A 15,035-nucleotide genomic window follows, 5' to 3' on the forward strand; every position below is an offset into this window, starting at 1 on the left:
GCACCTTGCTGAATTAAGGCCTTAATCACATATGTATTATACACCTCTGAGCGGTTTGCATTAGATCACCAATACAGTCTCAATAGAATGGATAAGTAGGGAAATTCAAAGTACTCAAATAGCATCAAGGGAAGTTTAGGTTGTATATCAGGAAAAGGTTGTTTTCCTGGCTTCCAGAGGGTGCCTGGGCACTGGAACAGCTCCCCTGGGCTGTGGTCACAGCACCAAGCCTGCCAGAGCTCAAGAAGCATTTGGACAATGCTCTCAGGCACATGGTGTGATATTTGTGGGTGTGATTTGTCCTGTGCAGGGCCAGGACTGGGACTCAATGATCCTTGTGGGTCCTTTCCAACTCAGGATATTCTATGATTCTGTGTGAAATGTCAGAAATGTCCCCTGAGCCTGTGATTCTTTAGCTGTGAGGCAGTGGCTTGTCTCCTTTATCACACCCATGTCTCTGACCCTGAGACTGAAAATGAATACTGTCTTTCTTCAGTAGTGATAATGAAATTATTTTACAGCCACAGCCCTTCCCCAGACTCTGTAAACTAATTCCATGGCATGACCTCAGTCCTACAACTCACAAATGGCACAGGAGGTACGGAGAAAAGGCAGAAAGGAGAGGCACTGTATCCCCTGGCATCTCTGCGTGGCAGCTGGTGAGACAAAACAAAAAAAATCAGATCACTGCCTAGAGAGTCTATTGGCAACTCTCAGTTGCATCTGGGAACAATGACCCATCAAAGCTAACTACGCATTGTTAATATCCCTACCTAATCCAGGCAACGGGAAAGAAAAGTACAGAGTGCCCTAGCAAATCCTACAACCTTCCAACTCACTCACATCTTCATTTTCCTGGCTCTGGTAAGCATATAAACAACCATTATTGCAGCAGTGTCCCCAGCGCTGCCATAAACATCATCTGGGGCCAGGCTGGGGGTGAGGGTGCATTCACTGCTGCCAGAAGGTATTTATTCCATATTCTCACAAAATACAGAGAAGCCAAGGAGGCTCCATTTCATGCTTCCACCTCACTGGTCTAAGAAGAAATTAATGTGGTGCAGAACTTCCCTACAGTGATATACTTGGGTCTGGGAAACATGTTTCTGAGGGCTGGATTACAATTTTTGCGATGCAGAATTTTCGAGCTATTGGGTTCTAAGCCTGCACAGTCTTAAGCTTGCAGCTATTGGCATGTTTGACATTTTAAACTATGAAATACCAACCTATTTTGAAATTGTCCAAATCATTAGTTGTGGAATTTTCCTAGCACTTCATGAATACCACTGTTAATTGGGCAATTAACTCGAAACTACAGAATATGCTGTGATGGCATGATATGATATAAGCCATGTAAAAGAAGGAACAGCCAAGCAACTCAGTATGTTGAAAGATATTAATGAAGTGGCAAAATCTGCCAGAAAAATAATAATGGGTGATTTTAACTACCCCAATATTAACTGGTTGAATAACACATCTGTACATGGTTTGGAGAAGCAGCTTATTGATACTATAAATGGCTTCTTTTTGGAGCAGCTCCTTCTGGAGCACAGAGGAGGAGGAGTTCCACTCAGTTATTAATTTGTGTGTGTGTTTGTGTAGAAAGCAAGCATGGGTGTTCTGCTAAGCAACAATGGCCATGGGACAATGAGTTTGAATCTGGATGATGAAGTATTTCAAGTGGTAACCAAATAGTTAATGGCAGGTGGGTGGGTGAGGAAAAACCCATGAACAACAGACATCTCGAAGGGATGGCTGTTTTGGAGGAATGAAGGAGTTTATTCACACACAGAAACAAAACATCAGAATTAAAAAGAGAAGGGAGGAAAATATATTTTTAAAAAAAGGGCTAGGTTAGCATGTTTCTGGGGTGAAGTACAAAATCTTTGAGGTCTTAAAAAATAACTCTCTTTGAATGTGCGAACTCTGCCTAAATGTTTAAAACAGTGCACAACACTGATTATTGTTGTAACTTACTGCTCAATATTGCACAATATCAAACAAAACCATAATGCAAATGGTGGCAATCAAAATGTATAAATTCAGTTTTAAAAATTACAGGAAGAGAAATTATTATTTTTCCATAATTATTCAAGTTGACCTGCAAGGAGGACACACATCTGTTATTTAATGTACAAATCTGGAATCTGGAGTAAGAGCATAAAGGTCTTACAACTTTTTTGAGGAATTTAGCAAAAAAGATAATTGAATGTGTGTGGTTATGCTTCCCTCATCATCCTCTAAATAGGGGGAAACTTTTACTTCACTTTCACTTTACTATGCTTGGCTTCAGATCCCTGAGCTTTACTCTAATAATTTCAGCAGATCTAACTGTAGTTGTGTCCTATCAGTGACCAATTCTTTTTAAAAAATGTTGTATTCCAAACTAGTAAAATATTTTAGTAGAAAAGATATACTAAAGTAGGAATTTCCTATACACAGCCAGTTTGCCAGATTCTTTCCTCTTCACTCTGCTGCCCTACAAGACTTTAGGTCTTCTGCAAGACCATGTGTCAGCTCCTGAAAACAACAACTTTGAGTGAAATTTTACACTTTGTGAACTGTTTCCTTTGGAAAGGCTGAAGTGAGTGATAAAACTCACGTAACCTGCTTTGTTTTAGCTTTGGAGAATTGGATTAGTTACTCCCTGGGGCTTTTTGGATCCTGCAGGGAGCATCTCTGAGACCAAGTTTCAGAGCCAGGATTATATTTACACAATTAAGTGTAGCCTTTGAATATTTTATGATGCACACTACTGAATCCATCACATGCATGTATTAAGAACAGAAGCTGCTCCCACTTCAAATTGATTTTATTCAATGTCTTGTTAACGTGGACACACAAAAATATCAATTCCTCATCACTGTACATGAACTTAAAATACTAAAAGTAAAAAATTAACATTTTCAAATTATTTGTATTTTAATTATTAATTAAAGGATTACCAAGAAGAAAAGAAAATTATGGAAAAATTTTTTTGAATGCACTTATTTTTAAAACTGACCTTTATACTTTATCTAATCTTTAATATCTTAAAGTAACATTTTTAATACGGGCTTCACTTTGATCAGCACTTTTTAATTAACTTAAGAAATGTAAGTGTTTTACAGCACAGTCTTTATCAATTTTTTTATTTAGCTATTAACAGTTATGTTTTACCTTCAGCAGACCATTATCAGATTCCTATCGAGTCAGGCTTTGGTATATACCAAAGATCTTGATACATCTAGCAAGCAGTTAACCTCTTACCCTGCTCTCTCTTGTAACTGTGATTATGATGAATGAGTGGTTAGTTCTAAGCAATTCTGTTTTATGTCAATAAATGAATCAAACAGCCATTGGTATATGGGCATTAGGAAGACAGAGAGAAAATGAAGCTGTCTGGGGACAGTTTATAACCCTTTTCCTTGTAAGTAATATGATTGGAAAAGTTAATGCTGACATCAACTGTTGGTATTGTTCATCTCTACTGTAGAATAAGACATTCTTTGTCCTATTTATATAAAATGAGAAATACTGTATATCATTTATTACTCACAGCATGGCTTAGAGAAAATTCTTTTTACAGCTTTCCTGAGATGCTGCATTGTAGTTATTAAATTACCAGAAACTTTGGGTTTGTGATGAACAACCATTTCTTCCAGAAATATTTGGTCTCTGTAAATGCCAATCCCTTACTGAAAACTGTCCAGGTATGGCTTTGTGCAAGTACTTTGCTTCTGCATTCTTAATTGGGCTTCTGAACAGAAATCCTTCCTATTCCACTCTCCCAAGCATTGCACACAACTTCAACAGCATATAGAATTGTTTGGATGAGGATTTGCATTTTCTTGCTTAGCACTTTTGCAAAGGGGTTTTTAGACAGCAGATGGATCTAGTGCATTGCACGGATCTCTTCCAGCACACATATGGAGCAGCAGCAGAGCGAGGAAGCCCCGCTTACATACAGAGCATGACAGCCCTTGGAAAAAGAAAAACCATTTCTAGCAGCAGCTCCACTAAGTGGTTCAACTTTCATCAGAAAGTAAGCAAAGACAACACATGTGGGCCCTGTCTTTGTGCACTGTGTCAGGACCTGCTTGGATGGTGCTCTTGCCCACATTGGTGTCCTCGTCCCAGTAACTGCTGAAGAGTCTTACAGCCTGAGACCCCTTGGGTTTATGTAAATTAAAACTGTTATTTTATGTATTTTCTCTTGTGCCATACATATCTTTCTTCATAAAGAACTGAAGGAGATTTCTGTGCTATGCTAAATATCAAAATCCCAAAAGTAGCTTAAGAGCATTTATTTGTTTATTATAGGGAAAACCGTCTAAAATGAATACAATGCTTTCACAATACAAGTATTCTGTGTACCCATTTATTTGTTTACTTATTACCAAGAAACAGCCTGCATGGTCAGCAGAGAAGCAGCCAAAATAATGTCTGCTGCACTCGGAAGGTAAAGGGGAACTCAGACAGGAGCAGGTTTCTGTGCCAGCATCAGGCAACAGACTTTCCTTCTATTAGAACTAGAAGTCCCCAGGTGACCTCCCACAACCAAGCAGCTTGGGATAAAATCACACAGGGGAGTCCATCAGACATCCCAGTTGGAAGCACAGGCTGGGGAGAGAACTTCAGATACTGAAAAACAAACGGGACTTTTGGTATTTGAGCTCTGTCCTGTTCTCAGTAAAAGGAGTGGCTCAGCCACCTTTTGCTCCCCTTGAGTCCTTCCCCACACCTTCCTCTCTTCAGGTACAGCTACAAAGCTCCAGATAGATGCAACAATGCATCTATCAGATCCTTACTGGCAAATGTGTTTGGGCACCAGGTTTTAGCTGAGTATAAAGAAATGCTTTTCCCGCTTCCACTTTCTTTCTACTCAACTTACTGTCTCTTAAGAACATCTAAAATATGTACATTTAGAAAATCATTCTCAGATAAAAAAATTCTTCAGGGTGGGTGTCTTCTTTTTATTTATTTACACCACAAGTTATATACTGGAAATTTATTTCTTACGAGAAATTTTCTGTGTTGCAACCCTTTCATAAAAACAGCAACATAGGGTTCCACAAGAAATCAATTTTATATCCACCATTTATAAAATAAACCCAGGAAAAAAGAACTTCAAATTGCTGAGGGTCTAGTTAAATGATGGTTCAACCAGATTATTTTACATTAGTATGTCACAATGTCAGCAGGAAAGGATGCAGAAGAGGATAAAGGCCTCTGGTACTTGCAGCACACACGTGCCAAAAAGGATATGGATGCTGCAGCAACAGAGATTCTAGTTAGGCTCCACTGTGCTGTCTTAATAGGAACTTTGAAGCACTCAGCTCTTTGTAGAAAGAGGTATGTGATAAGCTAGCAAACATCTCCTTGGCCAAAATGCTGATTAACACACTGTCTTGTGAAGAGAAAAATGGAGATCAACTTTTTCAGACTTGGGTTCAGTATATCGTTTTTGTGGAAAGTAAAGAGCAAATATTTTCCCAAATATCTGAACTGTAATTCAGTAGAACATCACATGTTATCAATTAAACCCATAAGGTAATAACACCAAAGATATATGTGCTCCAAATATGTTGTGCTTTCTTTGTTACACAAACAGTCACAATTAAATAATTTTCTCCTTTTAAATAAGCTGGTAGAAATACAAAGCACAAATCTGTTTGGTCAGATGCTCCATGCTTTAAATAGAAACAATCTAAATTAAACAAAAAAAGGTACAAATTTTGTCTTAAAAATAAGATTGGGGGAAAATATCAAATATTGAGTTTGAAGCAAAGCATGCTTCTGTTGATATGTTGATTAGAGTAAGTGTTTGAAAAGATAAAATTTACCTACCCATAATGTCAGTTTTGTTGTGTCATAACGTGTGTGCATGTGTGTGTTCCCTGAGTGTTTCTGGTTCTGTTCTCAAACCCTCTTAAAACAAAAATCCTGGTTTTTGTTTTCAAAGAAATTTGATTTTACTCCCAAATAAAATTATATTTTTTGTCATGATTTCAACCCAGGTTTTTCACTATAGAGCTCAAGACACTGAAGTTTCATGGGCTTTAACACCCCTCATTTCAGGTTTTATTTTTCTCACTGCCTGTGTTTTCACATTGTAGCCAAGCCACAATAAAATGTTTACACAGAAACTGAACTGCTAGTAACAAGATGTATCTAATTGCTGAAGTACAATCAAAATTGGGTTTAAATGCTGTGTTATTAAATGATATTTATTTTGCCATTTATATCTTTAAATAACTATTGCAGTTTACTACTGGACAAACCTACTTGAGAAGAACAATTAAATAAATTAAACCACGTTAAAACCACATTCATAAAAAAAGGTAACCTTTAGTTAGGACAATTACTCTGTGGGCATAAAACAAAAGCACAAATGTCACATTTTCCATGGAATTTACTTTTGTATGAATCATCAATCCTGTTTTCCCCTGAACAAAACTAGCCAAATATGACCAAAAAATCCCAAAGTTGCCTGAACTGGATGATCCAAGTAATTACATGTTACAGCAGAATGCATCTATGACAAAACTTTCAAAAATTTGAGGAAAAAGTTATTATAGCCCCTGGTTGAAATAGCTTTGGTATAGACCTATAGCAGCATTTAGCTGATCTTGCTCTATTCCCATAAAAAAATCTGCAGAGTTTCAAAGATCAATCTTCCCAGCACTGATCTGCGCTCCTTCCCTTTGGAGTACAGATCAAACAAACACGCCATGAAAACATGCCCAAATATTACAGCATAACATGAAAAAGGTATACACTTCTCATTTGCATTTTTTAAATACTGCTTAGAATTTATTCTCAAAACCCCTTAGACAGGCAAACTTCTTGTCTTCCACACCAACCCCCAAAGCTCCCACCTCCTCCTTTGCTTAGGGCTGTTTGTTCAGCCTCAGGCCCTGATCCTGAGTCCATCTTCTTGCATGGTCAGTTCACATGCAAAAGTATTTACAGAAATCAAGTCTTGAAATGGGAAGGTACCTCAGGTCACAGCCTGTCCTATTAGTTTATTTTATCAGTCTCATTTATGACATTGTGCATAGTCCTGTTACTGCATAATAAGAATCTATATCTGCCTAAATCATGTACAGAGTATTTGTAAGTTTGGAGAGGTACAATAGAGATGATTTAAGATCTAAGCCTGTATTACTGCAGAAGCTGTACTTCAATGTTTTTCTCAGTATGTGAGGAGCACAGGGCTGAATCCATCAGTTGTACCTCCTACATTTCATTTTATTTTCAGTTTATGTGAACTTAAGGTTAGCATATGTTTCTAGATATATAGTGCTAAACACTAGAATGAGTCATTTAAGCAGAGAAGAACAGTCAGCACAGTGTTGGCTTCTCCCAGTATTCATGTCACTGTGACTGAGGTCTGGGTTGCAGAGGACACCAGTGACAGGCCAGGATGTGGCTCATCCTTTCATGCAGCCATCACCTCAGCTTCGATGCTCAGGCTGCTGAGCCAGGTCCCAGCTCTCATGGCCACAATATGTCGGGTGTCTCAGCTGTGCTAACAGCCTTCCCTGCAACAGCCAGTGTACAGGGGTGGGATCAAAGCAGCCCATACCTCTCCTGGAAGTTTAGATACTTACTGGATTGACCTAAACACAAGGATGGTTTTCAAAGTACTTTTTTACATCACTTTTCTTTACTGCAGCTCTTTGTTGATGTCAGTCGAGAATATCAGAACTCAGACCAGCAGCCCAAAATATAATTACTTTCTATGTTTGTACTGAACTGTAAGTATTGAACTGAACAATACTTACAGCTTCTCACACAATTAGCTTGGTACACAAAAATTTTGCCATGAAACTACCACTGAATTTATTCTTTGGAAATATTCCTTTTCCTTGGAAAGTGTGCTCTATATTGAGGTATAAAGAGCTACTCTTTGTATATATTAATATATTACTACTTCCATTTATAAAAGAGAAAAATGAAGAAAAGAAACTGCTTAAAAAAAAAAAGCAGTAGCAAAGCCAGAAAGAATATAACAAATTCCTCACTCTCAATTCAGTAATCACTTTATATTGCCTTCTCAGAACTATTTTTCAATGGTAATACTTGGTTTTAAACTGTTCGTCTTATTTGATAATATTTCCTTTATTTCTGACTGAGAATGTTCATTAAAAAAATGCTGACCTGTAAATGAAGGAAAGTGCAAATAGAATAGCAAAGCCATATGTGAAAATGAACATTTGTAAAGAGGAAGGGTTAGTACAAATTGAACACATTTCCATATTGAGAGGAGAACCAGCCATATTTTTTCCCCGATGAATGCAGTTTTGTGAACATCTTTTTCCACAAATGATTGAATAAATATTTCTTCATAAACTATATTTGTGACTTAAGAGAACAAGCTGCATAGATTGGTTTCATTTATACTACATCATACGTGAGGTATTGCAATAATTTATATCATGTCAAGTCTAGGGCCCATTAGATTTTCCTTATTATACTTGACTAAAGCTGAGGACCATCCAAAACAGCGATTCTGAAAGCTTTCTATTTGTTTCATGAATAACTATCTTCCTCCTGATCCTCTCCTCTGGCTTTCCCTTTCTCAAAGCATTTCTGTTTAGGTGTAGCCCCATTTGATGTATCTGAACTTGGGCATACTCTGAAACATGTTCCTGAGCTGTGACCTCAATGACCACGGTTTTGCTGAAACCATAAAGGCCAGATTTCTCCAAGGGATATAAAAATGTATTCCTAGTTCAGCAGATGCTGGTCATCCTAGTGCTTCTTCAACAACACACACAGCATTTCCCCTAAAAGTCCTGTCTGTCTTGAGTTACAGCCCCAGTTCTTTTCTAGAAATGATTTTCACTGCAAAAACATGATGCAGTGGTGTCGTTGGCAAGTGCCACCATTGATGCGTTACTGTAAGCTGTTCTCCCATCATTGTTATTGTTACAAAAACCAAAATAAAGCTCAAAATAATAATATTTACTGTTAATTCAGTATTTGTAGCTCCTCTGAATAGCAGAAGCATAAGTTGGTAGCAAAAAGACATCTACCAAAGGTTTAAAAGTAGTGAGGTCAAACTCTTGCTAAATGAACATGCTAAAACTGCAATACAACAGTGAAATTTCAAATTTACATTCCCCGTGTCAAAAGAGTACTAGAAAGATGTACATAGTAGGGAAAAGAATAAATACTTACAAATACACAAAAAATCAGCCCCAGCTCCCAGAAATCACTGGTAAGTTGCTTTTGAATTCATGAAACTGACCTGAAAATATGAAAGGAAAAGAAAAAAAGTTGAAACAAAAGAAAGTCCAGAACTGATAAATGTTGCTTTTTTATTGTTATGAAATAGTTACGATTTTTAACCATGAACCAAATGAAACAGAACACAAGACTGTTGTCACACTTTCAGCCAAGTAATTTACACAGAATTTGTTTCCAGGAAGCCAATACCAAGAGAAACAATTATTTCATTGTTCTGCATCTCACACCATAGCAACCCAGTCCATTATGGCTTCCAAGAACCGTCATAAATGCAAGCATGGTTATCTTTTAATAAGGAAAATAACTGTGAGGGGGTTTCTGGCTTGGAGATTTTTCCTTTTTTATGTTCTCAAGTGTTACAGAACACTTATTCCTTTTTTTTTAATTTAAGTACTTTGTTAACAGCATTTTGCAGCTTACCTGGTGTAAAATTATTGTTTAGGTCATTTAATTTGAGCCCATCTAAGGCAAAACTTATACAAACGATTTTGTTCTCTTATGGTCTAGATTCCAGTTAGAAGCTTAGCCTAAGTACAATGCAGTCACTATAAGGCATGATTAAATCCAACATTCTTTTTCCTGCATACCCCTCAGTTCTAGTTGGAAAGGTAACAGATGCAACTCAAACCCACAGAGCTCGCCTTATAAAATTCTTTAACTAGCACAATGACTCACTTTATGCCTCTAAATATCCATGGTTTCCTCTCTGCAGAACCCCCATGCATTAGAAGGTAGTTCAGTAGTTTATTTTTATTGTTTGGTCTACATACAGCACATTTTTAGTTCTTAGCAAAACAAAGAAACTTTGTTGCACAGCCCTTGTTTTCTTTCCAAAATGTGAGGATGGATATGGGTAACATTAAACTGAAAATAGTAATGGAGCCTGGGCAACTAGTTTAGGTCAAAACCTTTTTGTTCTCTGCGAGCTATCTGATTAATTTGCAGCTCATAAAACAGTGGGTGTAAGCTCAGTTTAAAAACATGTAACTATATTTAAAGATGAAATTGTCATTTTTCTTAGCCCCCAGTAATCTTTAAGAAACACCTTCCCACAACATTTCTGTATCCTAAAGTGCACCAGCCAGTATTGCACAGTGCCTAGAGACAAGGAGAGAATACCAAACTTATCTTGATGCAGAATATCCTCCTTATTTCATACACCCACCCTGAAGTGCATATTATTCATTCCAACCAAGCCCTCCCCCATCCTGAAAGTACACATTTAATTGTGTCTTCTCTCCTGTAATACCAACAGAGAGTCAACAAATCTCATTTGCTCTATCAATGCAGTGTTGTTATTATATATTTTAAAAGCAAGTCTGAATCTCATTATCAGCTGATTTATGCCATTAGTGTGCTTTGGAGCCACCAATTAAACAAGGACAGTGGTTCATAAGGTCAGAGTTAATTAATCTGAAAGTATAAATACACTTTAATGCACACCACCTCATGTTGAGAATTTAGGAACAAAGCACCAAACCTTTATTCCAGGCAAGCAATTAGGGGGAAAGGTTAAACATACAAAATTTTAAACTTAGCTTTAGCACTCTGGAAATCTACCAGGGAGAAAGTTCAGTTTGGTAAAAATCCTACAGAACAATAGGTATGTGAAGCCTTAATTCTTACAGTGCAAGTGAGGGAGAAGGCAGAAGAGGGCTGGCTGAACCCAGTGATCCCAAGCCAGTGAAGGCTTGTGGCTCAGATAACGCTTCAGAACTGTGAATCAGCTGCAGGCTTATCCATTATGGAGCTGGGCAGGATGGGGGAAAAAAGCCCAGCCCTGAAGAGCCTGGTCTGTTCAAAAGGGACTCATCAGGGCTGAGATGTCTGTTGCATTCAGCAGCCTGTACAAAACCAACTTCTCCTTCAACCACTTTCCCTTAAAAATTTAATAAAATAGTGCAGTCCAGGAAGCGTTCAGCAACACTCAAGGTCTACAAACACAAGCAGAGTGCAAGGAAAATGCTGAAAACAGGCTAATCTACCAGAAAGTTATTCACAGTGACATTTCAGGTATGAGGTATCTAGAGTTTACATGGAAGAAAATACCTTTTCCTTACTGCCTGGATTCATTTTACCTTGCACAGTTCTCTGCCCAGAAGAAAGAAAATATAGCTAAGACACAGACCACATGAACCATATGACCTAATTAGACTGAGTGGTTGCTAAATACTTTTTCTTCTCTTACACCTCTACTCCTCTACTTTATAGTTGTCATCACTTTTATTATTTTTAGATGTCCAAGCACTTTTTTCTTAAACTGAAAATAAACCCTATTTTCTTATCCGAAAAGAAAAGAAAAGAAAAGAAAAGAAAAGAAAAGAAAAGAAAAGAAAAGAAAAGAAAAGAAAAGAAAAGAAAAGAAAAGAAAAGAAAAGAAAAGAAAAGAAAAGAAAAGAACTTTATGTCCATCAAATACTATCACAATATTAATAAAAAAATTATTCTAGCAGCTCAAACCATTTACATTTTCACTTAAAAAGTCTCAAGTTGAACTCCAAGTGACCACACAAGTGAAATCTCTTGCATAAACATAACAAGGACAAAATTGTCCTAAAAGTATTCTGTAGTTTTAATTGATACAAATCCCGCCAGAAATTTCACTCAAATATTTTGCAGTTGAAATTCTTTCAAAACATTCTGAATACCTTCAATTTCTGCATGTTTAGAAGATTGCTACCATCCTTATTAAAGACTTGCCCTCCCAATTCCAATATGAAAGGAGGTAACTGAAGCAGTAAGAGGAATTTACACTCTGATTTCAGGCACCTTTGCTATAGAATTAGTTAAGTTAATGATTTCTCATTGACCTAAGAATAATACATAGTCATCTAACAATTTAACAGAATCCTTCAAAATAACTCAATTTTCAAACAGCTAAGCCTTGGTTTGTCTTGCAAGGACATATTGACACCAACACTGGACATAAAATGGATTATGAACATCACTAAATGACAGTAGGACCCTGTTTACCCTATGAGCTATGAACCAAAGAAAATTCCATAAAAAGCCAAATATCAGTTATAAAAATAGTCACCCTTAATAATTCCCATAGGTCTCGGTCTTCAGAAAAAAAAAATTCATCAGTTTTGAAAAGGAGGAGAAAAAAAAATTACTAATTTTAAAAAATCCTTAATTAAAATATTCTGATTCTTCTAAGATAGAGTCTCTACAGGTAGCCTGTATTTTCTGTGCACAGTCACCAGTGAGCGTGAAGGAAGCCTGGAAGCAAAAAATGGAAGCAGTCATTTAGTAAAAAGCATGGCATCATGTTATATCATTTGAGAATGTGGCCTATCATTGTGGGCTCCTGGGACTAGAATATGTATCATTTAAAAACTGTTAAAAAACTATTTTCAGAGTTATAGCATAATGTGAAATGAGAAAAAGGAATAATATAGAAATGAAACTACACATTTAGGGCCCGAATCACACAGCAATTTCACACCCTTAAATGTGCAATACTTACCAATTAAAGCATCATTAATGACGTGTGTCTAGACACAATCACAAAAATGAAGGAGGCAGTAGGCTGATTGTAATGAAAACCTTTGAACTGGATTTCTAAAACTCTTCCTTTATTCAGGTAAAGGATACCTATTCAAGATAGGTCAATGAAAAATATTTTACTTACACACAGAATATTCTTCATACGTGATCATTTTGAAACAGGAAAGCAAACGCAGTAATTAACCACTACCAGCATATTCCTGCTAGCTTCCCTTTGTTTCACTCCTGTTCAAACACTCAAGGATTGTATTTTATTGCCTTTGCTGGCTTCTTTCTCAAAATATTTGCTCTTCTTCATTCTTTGCATAGCCAAAAAAATAAAAAATAAAAAAAAAGAAACCCAAACCAACAAGCAAACAAAAACCCAAAAAGCCCAACCAAACCTATGTAACTACAACATTGTTTGCCTATCGCTTTGCATTTTAAAGTAGTCCCTCTGCAGTGATTTTCATTTGCATTTTTGTACTCCTTAACAGAGATTGCAGTCAAGTGATCCATGAAAGAAGGAATCAGAGCACACCACCTGTTCCACAAGTGGTCATTTTAAAACACACGTTGCATCACAGGGAGATAAGGGCCACGCCATAGCGCATACAATGTAAAAATTGCTCTCCAAAACTCTGTACTCAGCTGATGCTTTTGTTACAGATTTTCTGCTCAACTTTCATCAGAAGTTACCTTGTGCTTCCCAGTTCCTAATACACAAAAGGGAGCTAGTATTTCTTCCCTCTGCAGCAGTGGTGCTTTACGATTCTACACCCCAGAAGCTATGATGTCATTATTACAGAAATGAGGCTCAAAAGAAGTACCTAAAATAGGCTACATCTCCACAGCTTTGCAGGGAGATATGAGCTCACTCTGCCCACACTTGGAGATGACTGGCCACAAACCCACTCTAATCCAGTTTAGCTCTGGTTAGCACTTACGTAAACTACATGACTTCCAGTTTAGAGCAACCTCACATCTGCCTACAAAAAACATGTCAACAAATACATACAGTGACGGTGTTTCTGTAAACTACCTCTTTAAAAAAGGAACGCCGTAAACATGACCACTTTTGCCAAACTACACAGACAGTGGTTGCCTGTCTTTCCCAAAAGGGTGTCACTTGGTAGTGGCACATTAGCTGGCAGTGTTACATTACATAATGGGCTATAAAATCGCCTTATCATCTCTTCTTTAACAAATAATTGTGCTATTGTGTAAGTGTCTCCAACAGGCAATTCAGGAAGGTTTCTCTGCTGTCTGCTTTCAGATCTGTAAAGCATCCAATCATTACAGGACATGAGTATAGAATACAAAATATACGTAGTATCACTTCATAATGTAGCATCAGCTGAAGCCTGAAAAGGATTTTCACAAAAAAAAGTACTGCATATCTCCAACAACTAATTTAAACGTATTATTACATCTACCACTAAAATTACACTTGAAAACACCAAAAACATCTAATTCACCATGCAGATGAAAGCAATACCTAAATATGCATTTATTGCTTCATATAAAAGGCAGGGTGCTAGCATTCCAGATCTGATAAGCTCTGTGTGCATACTTTCGAGCAGATAAGAACCACAAGACATACACCACGCTGCTTGGAAGGCCGAGGGGAGAGGAGGAACTCCAGTTATAACTCATCGGCTGCAGACAGCACAAGCCTCCTCTGTTGCCCGGGGAAAGGTGGTAAATGCTGCTGGCTGCCTGCTCCCACATCAAGGGACGCAGATTTCCCTGGAGTTCCTGCACCAGCCCACTGCCACTCACACGGTGTGCTGGGACACAAAAAGAACCTCTGAACTCCCGGTGAGCTGCACGGCGTTTTCACAGCCACAGGCCGGGGCGTTCCTGATCCCTAGGACTGCATGAAAGGAAACAGAGGGAGCTTTCACAACAGGCCTGTTTCTGTAGCATTTCCATGGGCCCATCCATGTGCTGACGGCCCTGCCAGGTCAATTCAGCCCTGACTGAAAAGTTACAGCATTACAAGCCCCAAGAAGTATGAGCGGGATTCCAAACATAAGAAACCCTTGGTGTTAGAAGGATGGTGCTGTTGGAAGGATGCAACAAGTACAGAGAGAGCTTTACAGCTGATCCAAACTGCACTTCCAGTTACCCTCTACACCTGGAGAAGCTGTGGGCTGCAGATGACAGGGCTTGGAAGTGACACCCAGGGTCACTGTGCAGGGAGTCACTTTTGTCACGCCCCTGTGGAAATCACACAAAGACCGAAAAGATGGTGTTGGTATTGATCTGCATTATAATATTTGGCCTTTTTTTTTTCCTTCTCTCTC

At 37.8% G+C, this 15,035-nt stretch overlaps 1 protein-coding gene across 4 annotated transcripts in view; it reads right to left on the bottom strand.

Moving 5' to 3' along the window:
- Positions 1 to 15,035, bottom strand: part of SOX6 (SRY-box transcription factor 6) — a 370,303-nt gene that overhangs the window by 305,301 nt on the left and 49,967 nt on the right. For 3 of the 4 annotated variants that reach the window (XM_030950420.1, XM_030950423.1, XM_030950421.1), the window contains one exon: positions 9,169 to 9,238. Coding sequence is in view for 1 of the 4 variants with exons in the window: in XM_030950419.1 (XP_030806279.1) it covers positions 585 to 643 (59 nt within the window). In the remaining 3 variants the exon portion in view is untranslated. The other variant, XM_030950419.1, reaches the window with a different exon arrangement.

The sequence above is a fragment of the Camarhynchus parvulus genome, chromosome 5 (assembly GCF_901933205.1).
Source record: "Camarhynchus parvulus chromosome 5, STF_HiC, whole genome shotgun sequence".
NCBI lineage: Eukaryota > Metazoa > Chordata > Aves > Passeriformes > Thraupidae > Camarhynchus > Camarhynchus parvulus.